The 18,388-nt window shown below is 36.4% G+C and overlaps 1 protein-coding gene across 1 annotated transcript in view; it reads right to left on the bottom strand.

Moving 5' to 3' along the window:
* The window catches only part of CNBD1 (cyclic nucleotide binding domain containing 1), a 52,128-nt gene that overhangs the window by 24,412 nt on the left and 9,328 nt on the right, over positions 1-18,388 (bottom strand). The window contains exons 4-5 of the mRNA XM_062568559.1: positions 5,900-6,034; positions 2,799-2,931 (exon numbers count right to left, since the gene is read on the bottom strand). Coding sequence (XP_062424543.1) covers positions 2,799-2,931; positions 5,900-6,034 — 268 coding nt within the window. The remainder of the gene's footprint in view (positions 1-2,798; positions 2,932-5,899; positions 6,035-18,388) is intronic.

Genomic DNA, 18,388 nt, shown 5'->3' on the forward strand with positions numbered 1-18,388 from the left:
AGAAGCTCATGATTTTGCAGTGTATGTTCTCTAATATGTGTGAGCATTTCTCTCCATTTATCTGCCTTCTTGAAGAAAAATCTACTTTTGCTTATGAGAACAAGGAATATGCACATATTTGCAAGCTGCTGTTTGACATGCACAAGGGGGTATTTTTGCTTTTACCCAAGATGAACTAATGATTATATAAGCCACTTGCTGACCTTCTAGCAGGAAATATACCCCATTGCTCACATACTGTTAATATTAGTCATCTAATGGGAAAGGCCAAGTGTTTCAATCACAACTCCTTCTCAGTACAATTTTATGGTGTACCTTTTCAGAGGAAAAAAAATATTGTGTTAATAGGAGGACTTACAACCATAGCAAAATGGGATGACTGGGGTTAAGACTACCGTTGCAGCACTGCTGAGCCCTAGTGGTAGGAAGTAGTTTGTACCAGAAGCCAAAGGCCAACCTTTGCCCAAGGGTTTAAAACAATATTGGAAAAGTTTGGTTGAAATCAGTGCCCACTCTGCTTAGCTTGAAAGGCTTTGCGGGATGCTGATATGGACTGTTAAAAGCATATGTAAAGACTAAAAAAAAAAAAGGTTTTAAAAATGCATATGCAACAGAGCTATTTTACTTGCTCAGGTATGTCTTAGTTCTTCCTTAAACCTCTCTACTGAATCATAGAATCATGGAAAGGTAAGGTTGGAAGTGAGCTCTGGAGGTCCTGTAGTCCAACCCTCAACATAGCCCCTGTGGGGATTGAACCCATGACCTTGGCATTAGCAGCACCATGCTCTAACCAACAGAACTAAACCTAACCCCTGGTCTAGTTTCATTTTAAAGTAGACCTGCCTAGGCAACCATGCTGAAGAGACATGGCTAAAAACTGTCTTGCAAAGCTGCTTATTGTAACATGACTAGAAACATTATGTTTTTGCTTGACCTTGCACATAATAATTGTTAGATTATGCCTTAAAAGGCTCAATCCCACACACAGAGAGGAGCCCAGAGATGCAACTGTTGTTGGGGAAGAACCCCAATAACCTGGTCTGAGAAATGAGCCCCTGCCCTGGGCTGCCCTAGGGCTGCCTTAGGGGAGCATCAGCCCCATGGGCCTTGGTGAGACGCAGCCCCATGGGTCAGTGGGAGAGGCTCATCAGAGCATCCCACAACCTGGAAAATAACTGTGTGTGGGTCTGGGACTCATTATGGGATGCTGGGAAGGAGGAGCTGGCTACCAGAAGAACCACAGGGACCTAAGCCAACAGTTAAAGGCCACTGCATATATGCATATATTTCCCACAAACCGGTGTTCATCCTGATCAGCCAGAGTGGAGTAGGATGAAGCCTTTGGTGCCATTTGCATCTGTGCGAGCGTGTATATGTGTACATGTGTTTGTGTGTGCCTGTTGGGAATGCCTGCTCTGCCTCCCTACTGGCGCGGCTTGCGGCTTGGACCAGTGGCAGCTTCACATCTACGAGGCTGCTGGATTTGGTGACTCCTAAGAGCAATCATGGTTTTCTCATAAACCGTATTTTTAGCTAAATGAACTCTTCTTTCATCTCAGCATGCCACTTTCTGGAGCAATCAGAATTTATTTTTCTGGCCATAAGAACTAAAAGTGAGGCTGTTAAATGACGATCAGCTACTTGATTAAAGAGCAAGAAGTGATTTAAGTTTAGTCAAATGGAATATTAAATCCATGCAGGGTGCACTGCACAACATCCTTGAGTAGAAAAGAGGCATGATCCTGAAGGAAGGTTTGGAAAAGCTTTAAGATGTGTGAGCCAGGAGGAAAAGCAAGGAGTATTGGAATAATGTGGTTAACTCTGGCTTGTTTGCAAATTAAAATTTGACTCTAACTTTTCACGATGATTATTGCTGATTTGTTGATTGAAATTAAAAACTGAAATTAATAACCTCACTTGCCGCTATAAAGAGACTACCTGATGGATAGGACCAAACATGAGTGCTATTATGAATGCTTTTCATCCCTACAAACTATGTGCAGCCCTGAGTCTGGCAAATTATTGAAGATATCCTTTTCTATCTTCCTTTCTCTGCTATACAAATAAATAAGAGTAGAGAAAAGAAAAAAAAAATAAATTGTATGTCTGTAGTCTAAACAAGTTCTCTTTGATCAGCAAGGCTGATCAGTGTTTCAGCTACACCTAGCTGAACTTAACTGGCTTACTTATGCAATTGCATGTCCCAAAACTAATAGAAGCCTTTTGAAAACATTACTGCAATAAGCGTACCCAATAAGGTAATTACATAAATCAAATTAAGTGAAAAATAGGATAAAGATTTCTAATGAGGTTATATTGCATATTCTATATAGAATTTAGATGACTTTTAAAGGTCATCTATTATCACCTAATAATTCAGAGTCTGAATGTACACACAGATAAAGATTTTGATATATCATAGAGGGCAGTATTTAATGATATGCATAGGATAATAATCATTTTAACAACTAATTACTCAAAAGCTTCTGATAATATTTCTACTTTTTCATTTCAGTGCAAATTATAGATATAATTCACAGCAGTACCAGCTAGACAATTAAAAGTTTCATTCCGTTATCTTATGAACTACATGAAAGGTAATCCTACTTAATTATGTCTGTGTGGAGGTTAGAAATTGAGATAGAATGAAAAATGACTGAAAAAAAATAGTGTAAGGAAACAAACACTTATAGGAATCATTAATTATTTACCATGTATTATTTAGTGTAGATGAGTGCAAAAATGACTTTGTTTTGTGAAGTTACGTATTAACCAAAAAAAAAATAAGACTGACTAACCGTGACCTGCAGGAAACTGTCTCCATTGCAAATGAGGAGCTAACTGGAGTATGTTCAGCTGTGGCCAGTCATGATAATACGAGCAGTTCCGAATTAACTCTTCCTTAGCAACTCGCTCGTGCTTAGCAACTTCCTGAAAGATGTTCAACAGCAACAGACAATATGTAAAAGAAATAGAAAAGGGCTAGTATAAAAAAAGCAACAAAGGAAATGCAACATTCGCTTATTTAAAATTCTCTAGAACAAAGAAATGTTTCAGAAGTATCAAGTTTATCATTAAGAGGTTTTACAAGAGCATAGGCAAAACTAACCATTAGTAATTATAAACTGAGAAATTCTGATTTAAAGTTTGTGTTCCTAATTATGAACTACTCTGGGGGCTTTTTCTCAGTGAAGAATAGCATAATCTAAAATCCTGTTCCTGCTGCATAAATTAAATATAAAAGTCAATCTTGTCAGTCTCAACCTAGAGGAGTCAATCCTTTGAAATATTCAGACTCTGCTTAGCAAATCAAAAACAGTTGGCTCATGAAGCAACAAAATGATACCTAAAAGTAGTGTCACATTCGGGATATGTAACCATAGATTTTTATCTTAATATTGAGATCTTTTAAACATGACAATGTTATTTCTGATACTCCAGAGTCACCTGTCAGTACAGAGGGTTTCATCTCGAGTTGAGAAATTTTACAATCTAATATGAAGAAAAGTGAGTCAAAGAACAAATTGTTATATTATAGAAAATACATTATTTTACAGGATGGTATGAAATTGTAGGAAATTAAGTTTATCATTTGACCTTTCTCTATCAGACATTGCCTTATCTTTTAGCACATAATAACTTCTGGTAGTCAAAAGAGAAAAAAAAAGGCTAAAAATGATAGAACAAATAGAAAGTTAGAACAGGAAAAAAAAAATCAATGTCCTAAAAAGCACGAGTTTATCTCAGAGGAAGTTTTTCTTCAGTCCCTCAGTCCAAATTATTGATATAAAATTAATTTCCATGTACTCTGTAAGGTCACCAATTCCTATTTTTCTGTTTTTTTTTTTTTTTTTTTTAGAAATGACTGTATTACAATTTCTGTACATTCTTTTATGCAAGTATATCACTGCTTTTCCAAAGTCCACTGATTAAGTTTTTAGGCTATCCCCAATCCAATAAAATACTGCACTGTACATATTAATGGATAGCAGACATTACCAGAAAAATTATAATATCTTTTCTGAGACATCTTAATGCTTTTAGGTGACCATATTCACCTTCTGTATAAAGAGAATTACAAAATCATAAGAGGAAGCCAACTCTTGGAATGGATTTTCTGCCTCAGAGTAATCTTGAGAAGTCAACTCAAGTGAGTTGACTTCTCTCGGGACTTATCACAGAAACTCCCTCAGAAACCTGATAAGAACAATACGCTAAGTGACAGCCCCAGTCAGCCTCACCAGCCAGTGTAGCCAGGAGCGCTTCAGTGGTTACGCTTCCCGCTTTCAAGGAGAAAAAAGAGTCACACCACTTTTGTGCTCTATCCGAGTTTGACCAAGGATCAAGATCGGTTCTTTTCGTCTTCAGAATAGAAATAAAGCAGCACTCTGACATAAACTGAAATCTGAAAATTCACTCAACTTGGAAGACTCCTTAACTGGTACACAGCCTGAATAGCCACTTTAGCCCAGACATATAGTCATAGATTAAGAGACTGACCGAAGAAACCTCCTTTTTTCTGGGCTGCCACCTGATTGAGTTTTCTGCCTGTGCAATCGAGTGGGGACTAACTTGTTTCACTAAGCACACAAAAACAGGATATATAATGTGTACTTGAACAGAATTTCCCGAGTAAGCCGTTGGTATTTTGTGGTTATTGGTCTTAACTCATTTGGTATTTGAACATGTGAACATTTCTATTGTGCAATAATTCAGCTTGAAAAAAAAAAAAAAAAAAAAAAAAAAAAAAAGACCTACTAACCCATTCCTAAGAGGTATATTTTCCTGCTTAGCACAAATAATTTAAAAGGTTATTATTATATACAGATTTTTTTCATAGTTTCAGTGATTTTTTTCCCCAGTTGGCTGTTCACCATGAAGAACCTGAAGGTTTTTGAACCTGGATTTACAAGTCTGAAGCTTAAGTCCTGTGGTGAGATGTACCAGCTTATTCCCAAATGAGTTGTCATTGTGAACACAGCTGAAATTCAAGGATAACATTCAGTGATGCTCTTTCTCCTGCAGTCAGTTTTGAAAATTTCTGTTTTCCCTCAGCCCTTCCTGCCTGACTCTGGTTTCATGCACATTTGCCTTCTCCTTACACTTGTGCCCATACAAATACTTATGAGATTGTGCTGATACCTGGGTGACTGGAAAAAAAGGATGAAGGAAGAAAGAAGGGAGGAGAGGGAAGAGCAGGGAAGGAGTGGAGAGGAAGGATCTCTGTATTTTAAATTTAACTTTGCTGCCAATGAAAAAGTGTATGGAAGTATACTCTAAATCAGGGTGTTCATGATTAGCTGAGGAACGAGGAACAACGAGCAAACCTTTCAGCCAACCTTTCTTAGCACTCCAAAAAACATTAATTTTTCATGTCTTTTACTTAGCCACAGGTAGGAACATTACTGCTAATTTTCAGCCTAAGTTAAAACTCTACAGAGACCTTGAGTTTTTAGTGCTTGAGCTGGCACTTCACAATTTGTGAGGTGTCAGGTGAGTACTGATGAGGTTGAGAACTAGGTGTTGTCTTGTTAATGTGCTTGGCAGGGAACAGAGCAAATTCACAGCAGAAACAGCCTGTAATAATCCATGGATGAGGATACAAGTTGCATACATCCATTTACATTTTGATCTCAGAGCAGATGATAGGTTTCAAAGGTCATGATATAGCAGTTTAAACCTAGATTTAGGGGGTTAATGTTGTGAAGAGGACAAAGGTGTGTCTTAGCAGTTTAAATGTAACTAGAAGGAAGTTAGGTGCGTTGAATCAGAAACTTTAGGTGGAAGTACTCAAAGCTTTAAAAAAATATATATTACAGAGTTATTTAAACTTACAGATAAACTATATACAAGAAGATGATTATTTAAAAGGTCATAAACCCATAATATTGCAGTTTACCTCTCTGACTCTCAGATAATCGAAACAAGAAATTTTAAGAATTTCGCAGTCTTCTTCTGTAATGATAGATAACCGAATTTTCCGTACTTTTGATGGGAGAGGTTCCAGAGTTCCAAAACAGCTTCCTTTGACAAGCTACCAAAAATAAACAAATAAAAATATAAATACTACACATAAATTTCTCTCCTTACCTGCAAAACAGGCAAACAATAAAATCAGAAGATTTTTATTTTGCGGTTACTTACTTTGAGAACTTTATGTGCGACTAAATATTTTGATGTAGTTCTTTGTTCTGTGTCTATGTATTGATGTACATTACTTTTGGAAAGCACAGACAAGTTATGTTCATTGGCAATGACTGATATTTTATGCATTAAACATGTAATCATGTGGCAATTAGGGGTGGTGATATTATACCAGAATAGTATGGTAATGAAGTTCAGTTTGACACAGTGTTTGGTAAACAACCTCTGTGCAGGATCTCCTTGCAAATGTTTTCTCTCATGAATATCTCTCCCATCTAATACAAGGTAGTTGGCAGAATATGGGGACGTGATCACGAAAGACAGAATCTATCAGAGACACCAGAGACAATTCATCACATCCAAGATTATCCAAGATTTATATAAATCAGAACATTTTTCCCAGTTTATAACATTTGACTGTATCACCATCTGCACTGAAGCAGCCAAAACAAAACATCTACCATTTTCATTTAAATGATAAAAAACAACAAGCACAAATACAGAGTGAAGTTATCAGGTTCTTTAACTTATATCAAAGCAAGTAACTAATATGAATTACAGGAAGTATTCAAAAGCAGTGCTGCAAAAACTTCTAACTTCTCTTCTGTTGACCTCTTCCGAGTCTTCCTTGAAGGTTTTTCTCCATAATTGATTTAGCTCAGATCAGAAGTATGCTTTGGAAGATATTCTCCTGATCTTCCTCACTTAGGACATTTCAGTTCACGTTACAGAGCAATGTTGGGGGATATAAACTTTCATCCTTTTAGACACAATTAGACTGGAATATCATATGCTCCAAGAAAGCCCTGAATATGCTCCATCTGCTGATGAGCAGCTGTCCATCAGACCTAGCAGAACTAATCCAAAAGTAAAGCCATAAACTCTGCCTAGTGTGTATGTAAGGTTGTCAGCTGTTTCACTGTATAGATCTGTGCTTACACATATTCAGGCGTGATAAGGTACAGTAACTTTTCCTGAAATGACTATTTAACTAGACTCTACAAATCTCGTCCCAGCCTACAGCCACCAATTCTGCAATCTTCAGGTGCATGTCAATACATTTTAGAGAAGCTCAGCACTGCCAAGGATAGGAACCTCCATCTCTCTTTATTAGCTAAATCAGGATTTTTTGATGCCGGGAGACACTGTTGCACATAATCCTTTTTAAGCTTCACCCTTACAAATAATTGTGATACTGCAGTATAACACAGATAACTTTTCTTGAAATGTTTGTATAATTGTCTTTCAGGAGCACTCTTTGTAGTGCTAATTAAATGAGACTGCAGCTCATCAAATATCCATGATTCCAGAAAATTACAAATGTAAGTACTGTCAACGTTCTTATATTGCCATGGCATTAGTAGAATAAGCTATTTTTGAATTATAGATCTCACTATTCTCTCATTTTTTTCTCTATCATCAACAAGAATGTTCAAGTAACAAATGATTTTGGTGAGCAAAACTCAATATTTTATCTGAAACCAGATGCTGCATTTTCAATGCTATGTTCATCATAAACTGCAATAATTTCATGCTCTCTTAAGTACAAAGGTACTGAAATAAGTTGCTTGAGAACTGAGAACATTAGAAAAGAAAACTAAGTGAATAATGATTTTGTTTCTGTTTTCTACTTTCTCTCCTTTATCCTTCTAAGTGTAGGCAAACTTTAAAACAAAAATCTCAGTTTTCATTTAGAGATTTTCTTTTAAAAATCTCCAGGTATAAAATTTTTACATTTCCCAGTTGAGTCAGTGGGATTTTAATTAAGTTTGAAAATATCAAAAAGTTTTTGTATTGACTTTAATTACTTAAAAACATTCTCATTTGTTTCAAAATTACATCTGAAAATTGAAAATTACACTTGAAACATATTTAAGGTCAACTAACTTTTTTCTTATAACTTTTAAAAGTCTTCTCCAGATATAAATAATGCTTCTGAAAAAGCAGTTTCTTTTGAAGAAGCAAAAGTAACTTTTTCATTCTATGAATTTACCATTAAATATCAACAATCTTAATCTGCAGTTATAAACACAATATAACTATTTTTGGTTGGGTTACTCTTTCACATTTATTGCCAAAATATTAGAACAGTAAAACTTGAAGAAAGCAAATTCCAAATTGGTCTGTTTTATTATTTATCTTAGATATTATAGGACACTACTACATTACTTGCATCATGGTTCACAAATTGTTCTTCAGATCCCTCACATAACAGCAAAATAGGGCTGAAAATCTTCTCCTTTTAGTGTCAATAGCAAACCCCCTACTAACTATAATGTTCTGAATCAGGCTGAAGATGAACTAGACAAGTATCTGATCACAAAATCTGCAGCCAGGAATGCAAATGAGCATGTGTTAACTGTGTGTGGGTGTCAGAGAGGAAAATGCAGTTTGAATTCTATATGTAGACTATAAATTTCTCATGAAACTAATTTTTCAACATTCGATGCTTTGAAGAAACACAGAATTACAAACATTATCCAAAAAATACAGTTTTTCTTCATGTCCTCTTGCTCCTTAATTGCCAAAATATCTTTCCCTCAAAAATTGAAACCCTCAGTGTTTTCTTCAGTCCTCTTTATACTATAAAGATTATGTTTATTGAATCAAGGAGAGGAAATAATCCTCTTGATGTACACAATAATCTGATCTGATCAACGTGGCTTGTGTGCAGAAAGCTGGGTATCAACTATTTACAGTAAACAGCCTGCAATTAAGCCAAAATCTACAACATTTAAAGAATATTAACAAAAAATCACTGTCCCACAAGCAAAGGAGAAGGACTCCCACAGCCGTTCGTAGTGCCAGGACCGTTACTGCAGGTTGCAGCTCCTCCAGCGTGTTCCCTGGTTTATCCGCGGGAAGGAAGGCAGCCGGGAACAGGCTGTGTGAATTTGCGGTGGGAACGTGCTCTAGTTTCTGTGGCAACTCGGGGACGCACTGGTGCCCCGCGCGCCGATCCCCCGCGCGGGGCCGTCAGCTCGGGCACGCGCCGCAAGTCTGTCGCCTCCCGGAAGCTCCGGTCCCGCTGCGCCTTGGCAGACGGACCGGACGAGACGCGGCCAGGCTGGCCAGAAACGCTGGAGCTGGTATTACATTATTAGAGAAATGGAAAACGTTTATTTCTGCAGCTACGCTTCACCGTTTTCTTTGTAGCTCTTTATTTCACAGTTTTGGTCAGGTGCTCAGAAATCATAAATTAATGCACAGAGATATATTTTTCACTGTTTTCCAAAGTGAATTAATCAAAACAGCTCTAACACCTCCCAGCAAAAACATTTACTATTTAGTAATTTTTTTCCATAAGATTTCCTCATATTTTTGTTTTACTTTGGAGTTTCCAAGGATTCAAAGACCTTTCTGAATATGAAAAATCCCTGCGGGCCCCTTCTCTACCACAGAAAGCTGCATCAGCTCCAGAAAGTTCTCTTAAAAAATATCTCAGGATCTGTTTACTATTGGCTTAAACAAAAACATATATATGTATACACACACACACAGAGATACATATATATATATATATATATATATAAGGAATTAGAAGAAAGAGCTGGCATAAGTAAAACTCATCTTTCTGTACTAAAATTTGACAGCATCAGTTGAGAGGTTAATTAAAGGTTAATTCCACCAGCTGAAATGCTAACCATAAGTATACTGCTACTCTTGTAATCATAGCTAAATGATGGCCTGAGAAAGGATTGTAAACAAATTCAATTACTGACCCGTATCATAGGCTAAACAGCTAATTTGAAGATATTACTAAAATTTATTGCTTCAGTCTCTGCTGTTTATTACATTAGAATTTGTTTTATTTTGTCTCACACTTACCTGATGTTTCATGCACCCTATGCATATTTAACCCTTGAACATATTGCAATTGGAAATACCCAATTCCTAACATCAGTGTCCATTCCGAAGGAGAAGACAATCCAATTTAACTCCTGCAAGCCAGGGAATCAGGATGCAATAATCCTTGCCATAGATGAAATAACCATGGCTGGAAAAGTAGTCACACTTCCTCCCCACTACTCCCCTTAACGTCCACCCAGAACATCATCTGATTGCTAGAATCTTCTTCTAATTTGCAATCTAAATTTAAATAGGCCAGTATCCATCCCATCTTCTTATATCAATATTGTCCTTCAGCTTATATAACTCTTCTCCCTGTTTACTTTCCCCTTTCTCTACCCACTGTCTTTCTAAAAAGAAATCATATATCTCACAGATTTTTTTCTTGCAAAGAAACTAAACAATTTTAGCCTCCACTTGTAGTTTCAGTGAATGAAGACAACATTGTCAAAAAAAAAAAAAGCTGAATACCTACTTAGGAAATAAATGCAAAATTAAGAGGCTTATGCATGTGTCTTGTTGACTTGGACACAGGGCAACCCTACTGGTGGGTGGCACCACAAGGTACCTATGTCTGGCCAAGAAAGGATCTTCCCCTGTTCAGGATCCTAGAGTCTAAGTTACAGCTATCTATTTTCCAACCACACAGATAAATCCAATTATTCTAATGTACGCTGCCCTCAGCAGGGCTGAGAAACACTTGGCTTCAACCTCTTCTTCAAGAGAGACTGAAGAGGGTTTGAAATCAGCATTCCACATTTCAGACGAGCTGGATGACCCTAAAAATCTAGCTACCAACAGTAAATTAGTGACCAATCTCCCCACACCTCTCCCTCTGTAGCAGCTTTCTGCTGTGCTAAATGACTGATCGTGTCCTGCGTGATTTGCTTAAGCTTCTGAGGGGGCAATGAATCAACTCAAAAGCTTCTGCATTCTGCACAGAATCCTACTTCTCAAGTCATCTCTTCTCTGTTACCAGCAACCTGTGATAAACTCTCCAAAACAAATACTTTTGAGCAAGTCATGGAAATTTGTACCCTGACCTTTCTCTTCTCCAGTAACTTCCTTGTGCAACACAGTATTGTGTCTCCTATTTTCTTTTTGTGCTGTTTTGCCCCATACTCTTTGTTGTTGTTGTTGTTTTTCCTCATTATCCAAGGTACACCGCAGGGATCTTTGAAGGCTGGTAAAATCAGCCTGAGAAGAGAAGGCTAATTGCCAAGTCACCCCAGCTGACTGGCTCTAGAGCAATTATACCCAAGCTGACAGGGGTTTAAGATCAGCCTTCCAGAGCTTCTGGAGGAGAGCTTGGTGAGAGAAGAACAGAAGCTCCTGGGTAGAAAATGTTATGTTATTTTGAAAGTAAAGTAAAATATCATTCTTCTGGAAACACTGTGTCTTAAATACAGCAGACCTAGCCTGCTAACGTCATTGCAAACACATCCCAGTAGTTCCAAGCAGATATCTCTGTTTATCTTCATGTATGTTTACTGAGGAGGACAGCGTTCTTTAACACTTTTGGTAACTCTGACCCTTTCCCCTGAGAATCCGTGTATTTTGGCAATGTATGTCTGGGACTGCTATGGTACATTAGCAGAAAGTTCAAATTATGTTAAAATAATTATTATATTTAGGATGCTAAAATCTTTCTCTTCAAAGACATGAAATGGAGGAGGTACAGATATTTTATTTCCCCCTGTATTTATCAGAATTTAATATGTATCTTGAAAGGTCATATTTCAATATTCTTCGCTGTATTTGTAATATCTTACTCTGGAAGCAATGACATTAATTTCACCAAGATTGCCGAAGAAACCAGACAACATTCAGTATGATTAAAGGCTTAGACAAGATAACAATAAATGGCAAGAAAATACCATTACAGCCTACATTGCTGTCTCAGTTTTGACATAAATGGTTAAGAACTATACATACTGTAGCAAGTTTAAAAATAATTTTAGCTATCCATACATCACTGAATTTACTCAATACAAAATGAGATTCTTCGCCTCTCAGAAACATGTTCTGTGACTCAAGAAAGAAACCAAGGTGAAACCAGAGATGGTGTTGCAATGCACAGCTGTGGAGTTGCCACGCATGCTAGTTCCTCTGCCTTTTACTACCAGGGGAAAATGCTCCATAAGTTTCCTGCTTGCAGGCATAGGAATGTGGAAGAAAGAATAGCAATAATGTAAGGAGGCAGTGATAAAATATGTCAGTAACTTTGGATAAGTAAGTCTGCACTACATAATGTGTGCAACATGGGTTGATATACTTCTCCTCTTTTTCTTTTTTTTTTTTTCTTCATAGAATATGAAAAGCAAAACCTTAGGGATATGATTAGCAGCCCAGACTGTGCAAGTCTGCTTCAGCTTGTAAGCTTTTGCCTGCAACTTTTGCCTGTGCCAGTGATGACTCTGTGCTGCTAGCATTTAACCTAAGGAGATGAAAGCTATGGCCACATATGGCTATATAACTTGCAGTCCTATCCTACTACTATAGAACACATATGAACCCACTGGCAAGAAAAGCCAGAGAGAGAGCGCACTCAGGAGAACGGGTTTCACGAGCAACTGCTTTTATCATGGTGTGGTAGTGAGATTTTCCTGCTTTTTCTTACCTAAGAAACTAGGAGTATGAATTAATTAATGGGCAAGCTTTATTGTACGTTATATTGGAAATTAGATATCCAAAATTGTGGGATGTTAGGTACTGTTCAAGAAGTGTAGCCAGCATACATACTATGCCAAAATGGAGTTAATGGCTATGTTAGAGAGGACCACACAATTCACAGAGCAATCTATTAAGGCTTCTGAGCACATCATTACAAGCATAATTTCATTTGATTGGGAATTTAAGTGTTTTGATAGGAATAACAAAGGTTAGACAGACTGATCTCTTTTTGTTCTACTGTGCATGAGGGGACATATATTTTAATTTTCTATGTTTGTTTAGTTTGCCAAAACCTCTAAACTCACATCTCAAATACAATCTGAATTTTACTTTAACAGCAGTGGAGTAACTTCATACAAGCTCATAAAACTGTGAGGAAAAAAAAAAAGGCATTCAAAGATTATGTTTGAAAATAAGCTAATATGAATATATATATAAACATATATATGTATGTATTCCAAAAAAAAATAGTCTTTATGAGGATAAAGGGGGTCTTCAGTCCTTTCTTTTTGAGTAGTCCTCTTCTAAAAAAATGCCAATCAACTAACACGTTAAATTCTGAGTCTTTTTCCTTTATTCTTCCCCTTCCTACTTCCTTTTTCTATTGCAAATAAAGAAAGAAAAAGAACAGAAGATGGGTGAAAAAGCAGGATGTGGTAAACTGAGAGGTTTATTACTATTTTTAGCTAAAATAGCTAAGAAAACTTTCAAAATGGACAAATTATGAAATCTTTAAAATGTTATTTTCAATAAACTTTGCTTTTTTCTTTATTTTCATGTTTTTATAATTTTGGAGTGACCAGTTTTTGGTATCAGCCTGTCTGATATAAAAACCCCTTTCTGAAAAGTAGCTCTCCTACTAGAAAAAATCTTAGAAGGAGAAAAAAGCAGAGGATGTAATTCATTATGGAAAATAGTGCTTGGGCATATTCTTCTTAAAACTAACAGTCTAGAACAGGGAATAAGAAGAAGGCATAACACACACTCTGCTCGGCTGAGCGTCATGTTTCATGCCTGGATCCATATTTGTAGATAATGAAAATCCTGCATTTTACCTGGGATTAAGCAGAAGCTGGCAGAGTGTCTAAGATTTTTTTCTAGTAGGAGAGCTACTCTTTTTTTTCTCAACATTTTTTTTCATTAAATGAGTGTGCTACAGCTGTGACTTCTCTGAAATGGCAGCACCTTCCTCAGAAGTCAAAGGTCCAGATGTTGGGTACCTATTGCTCCATGATAGCATCATTTTCTGAATTAGAAGCAATCATGAGGTTTAAAAAGTTGTCATACTTGTTATCAAGTACATCCATTTATTGTTTAAGAAAATACTATTAAACAGTAATCAAACACAAAATTTAAATGGAATAATCTAACATCTACTGCCAAGTAATTTGATTCAAAATTCTCAAAGATTTAAGAGAATATGCTGGAAGAAAATGAAACATACATTACTTACCACTGAAAACTTAATAGACATTGATGGTGCTTCTCTTTAACAGATAACAGCTGCTGTTATAAAGTTTATGTAGTTTTGTTGTTTGTAGATAGGAAAAATAAGTGAACTATAGCTGATTGTGCTGCTTTTTACATCGTAAAATACCGTTAAAATACAGTGTAAAATTAAAAACGAGAGAAAATTCTCCATCAAAAAAAATTCCTCCTGGATACTAAAATCAAAGATTCTTGTTTTACAGGGATGGAAACAGCATGTTTGGAAAAATCTTTGTAAAATACTTGATGATCCTAATTTTTGACTACTTTTTGATTCTTCACTGAAGTAGTTGTAGTAAATTCAAATTGATTAAACATGTACAACTGAAATTCTCCCTTTATTGTTTTAGTAAAGAAACATCAGTAAACAGATTTAATATATGCCAATATAAAGTCATTTTTATGTCTTTTACAATGAAAGACAAGAAACATTCAAAGCACACTAACACTTTCAGTCTCCCTTAAAAATATATGTGTTCAATTCCATGGGTATATTTATCCTTTATCAGAGAAAAATTGCAAGGATTTTCGGAATATTTGGCTACACATGGTCACTCTTTATAGTTAGTAGTGGAGTCCTAAAACAAATGGATCCAGATGGCTATTTTATCTTTTCTACCTTGTGGGAATACAGAAACTGGACATGGCAAATATGCCTGGAAAAGTCACTCTCACAGGCTGGTCTACAGCTGTTGCCAGACCTACTGGCATAGCTACTTTTGCACTGCTGCTCTTTCCTTCTGCACAGGGGACAGGGAAAATGTACCTATTTTATCATTTTTTCCATCAATCCCAGGCTTTTGCTTCTTAGACCTTCACTTTCACAAACATGCTCCTATTCAACCAATTTGGAGGAAGATTAGGGCTACCTTCTTCCCCAGAGAGAGAATAAAAGAGCAGGATCTTGGCACTGTGCAATTCCTTCCCTCCATGCATGCAAACTAATAGAAATTCTAACTTTGGTATCCTCCAAGACAGCAGGAGAAAGAGTAAAAATTGTTCTTCTGAATAAGGACAAATGGATCTCTTCTCCATCTCCTGGCAGATTTAAAAGCCACTATTACCACTTTTTTTTTTGAATAAAGAGATGACAAAATCTATGATATCTTCAAATTCAGGCATTGACAATGTGTATGTCTTATAGAGCTTCAGAATACAGAGGCAGTGATAAACTACAAGTTAGAGTTTATCCAGTAGCAGAACCACTCATATGTACAATGCTTTAAGATCTGCTCTTCTAGAGTTAATGAATTTATTGTGAAATTTAATTGTTGAATTGCCTGTAGCTAGCAGATTTACAGTACTTCCAAAAAATAATTTTCTGTTCCGCTCTTCCTAATGTAGCTTTATCTTATACAACACACATTTAGGCACCATGTAGCTGGTGAGCTTGTCTCACAGTTTAATTAATGTGCATAATAAATCACAAAATGCCACAAGTAGAAAATTGCAGAGCTCTTTAATGTAATAATGATTTTGTATCCTACATCCTCCAACACTGAGAATCAAACTAAAATTGACTCTCTCCGTATACTAGAAATAATGCTGCCTTCCTTTCTAAATATAAACCATGCTTACACATACTTCCCATCAAAGTCATCTAGAAAGGAATGTGCAGACTGAGCCGTATGGAGGGGCACTGTGGTGGTCCCAGTGGAAGAAGTCAAGCTGGCTCCTCTGAGCCGTAGGTGTGGAGCTGGTTTTGTTCCTCCACAGGTGCTCTAGGCTCCTTAAGGCCCGAGCAGACGCCAGGGTGCCACATCCGATGGCCCAGCCGACCACGCCTCAGGACCTTCTGCATCTCGTCCTGCTCTAAGCACTCACGGTAGCACCTACGTGCAGCTGGCTGGCATCCTGACAGCCCCCCGCTTCTCTGGGATGCCTTCAAGCTCAAATGCATTTCACCCCATAATAGGGAAATAGTTTCCGAACTGATCAGCAGGTGCAAAAATCCTATTATGGCATTCAGCCCAGTGCCATAACACAGACGCAGTTTTAGTTTACTGTTTATCTTGGCTGATGTATCAAAATTACATCCTCAATCACCCTTCATTCACTTCAATTTCATTCAAGTAGATAAGCTTATAATGTGGTGGTAAAATTTTAGATTTATCCATCATATATATGTGTGTTGCCAGTGCTGAGTGTGCAGACATCAGAAAGAAGAAATTCATGGTTGAATTTCTCAATAATTTTGCTTGAAGCATGCAACCTGCTCATATTGAAGAGCTCCAGAGAGATACAAAATTTAAAAGACTCACAGGCTGTTCCATTTATGTGGCATTATTGTCTAAAATTATGAAAAAGGCCAATGGTCTATTTGCACTTCATTTTATTAGAAGTTAGATAAGTTAGCAGTTAAACAGCAAACCCTATCCATGTTATTTCAAAAGAATGACATTTTCTTTACTGAGTATTCTGATTTTAAAAATAATCAGGTTTGGAAATAGCTTCAATAGGAACATCACCTTCCAGCCAGAAAGCCCTAATATTAGATGTGGGTAGTAAATTCTTTTAATTTCTAAATAAGATTTAAAGTCTCTGAAAGTCTGAATATTTAAATACCACAGGAATGATTATTTCTCTTTGTTAGCGGAATAATGAAGGTGAACACAGGAGAATATTTGTATTATTTTTATATTTTTCTATTGTTTTTAACTTTATCATACAAATGATAAGCCACATAAGTTTAAGGAGCCATTACTACAGTCAAGATTTCAGCATCAGGGAATTTTCTGTAGATACAAAAGTAAAATGTGAATATCTTGTTTATTTAGGATTTCTTCGTATAAGAGGGCTTCATGGCTAATCACTGTATTTCTTTGGAATGTATTCCTAAAAATAGAAGCAAATTAAACAATTTGGTCTCAAATCTCACCAGCTCTTATCCAATCAGAGTGCCTTCAATTGTGGTATATACTCATTTCTATTCTATTTCATCTATTTATATTGTATTTTCTTTTATTTTTTTTTCTTGGCCACATTCTTATTATAAATGATGTTTTGTTTAAGCATAAATTTTCCTTCTCTATCTCAGGTTTTTTCCTTATGAAAAACCCAGCACACTGAAGAACTGAGTCATAAAATACTGGAGAAGTAGAAACACAGCCCCTGGTGAAGACAACGGGTGTTAAGGTGTTCCCTGGCTGATCAGATCAATTTCTAAACCTGTAGAAAGTAATAATACTTAATTTATGAATTCACATGCATTTTTTCTAACAGATTATAGCACTGAATTCCCATTTCTCTGCAGGATGTAGAGACTGAGAAGGAGCTAGACCTTATTCAAACACAAAATGTCTTAGATAATGGCATAGGCAATATAGAAAATTACATAGAAAATAAGTTGTTTTCTGTATCAATGTTGCCTTCTTTCAAGTGTATATCTGTAGAACGTAGTCATTTAAGGATCTGTCGGTATTTCTTTTAAAAATATCAATTTTCAGGAGGTTACAGCATGGATAAAAGATTTTATTTCAGGCTAAAACACAGCACACAAGATACTACCAGCCTCAGGACTTAAACAAACAAAACAAAAAAAAAACTTGTTTTAGTTTAAAGAGAAGGATTAAAAAAAAGAGAGGCAGAGAGATTCTGAAGTTTTCAAAACAAATCTTCTTATTGAATCTTTTCAATGATTAATTTTTGCAAATCTGTGGTCAATATCAACATTTATAAAACTACATAGCACAGCTCTACAACCTTCAGATTATAAATAGCCACTACTTTTTTCTGGACATGTTACAAAATGCAGTGCAGAGTCAGTTACCAGTATTTCCAGAACTTCCATGCAGCTTTTCTTTAGGCATTCAGAGCATTATGTGTTTGTTCAGCTTCCTGGCGTAGCGGGGCATCAGTATGGTTTGGAGATTCCCAAATACTATTCTAATAGAAAATGTAAGAAACAGTCTTGCAGCTTCATTTAGCTTTTGAGCCATTTTTTGTTTGTCTGTTATCACAGCTTTTGCATCCTTTTCAGTCTAACTCACAGATTTTGCTCCTCTCATGGATAGGACAACCCTCACAAACTTACAAAGAAATATTTTGTAAATATAAAAAAAAATGAATTGTAAATATAAATCTACACAGAAGAATAACTTGTTAAAATACAGGAAAGACAGGCAGTGATTTCTGACTTCTCTTTCTAGTTTCACTACAAAATTCCCATCTGATAAAGTAATTCAAACCAGAGGCAGGTACGCACTTAGTGTACAGTAATCAGCATTCATCAGGG

This window comes from Rhea pennata, chromosome 2, assembly GCF_028389875.1.
Source record: "Rhea pennata isolate bPtePen1 chromosome 2, bPtePen1.pri, whole genome shotgun sequence".
NCBI classification, from domain to species: Eukaryota; Metazoa; Chordata; class Aves; order Rheiformes; family Rheidae; genus Rhea; species Rhea pennata.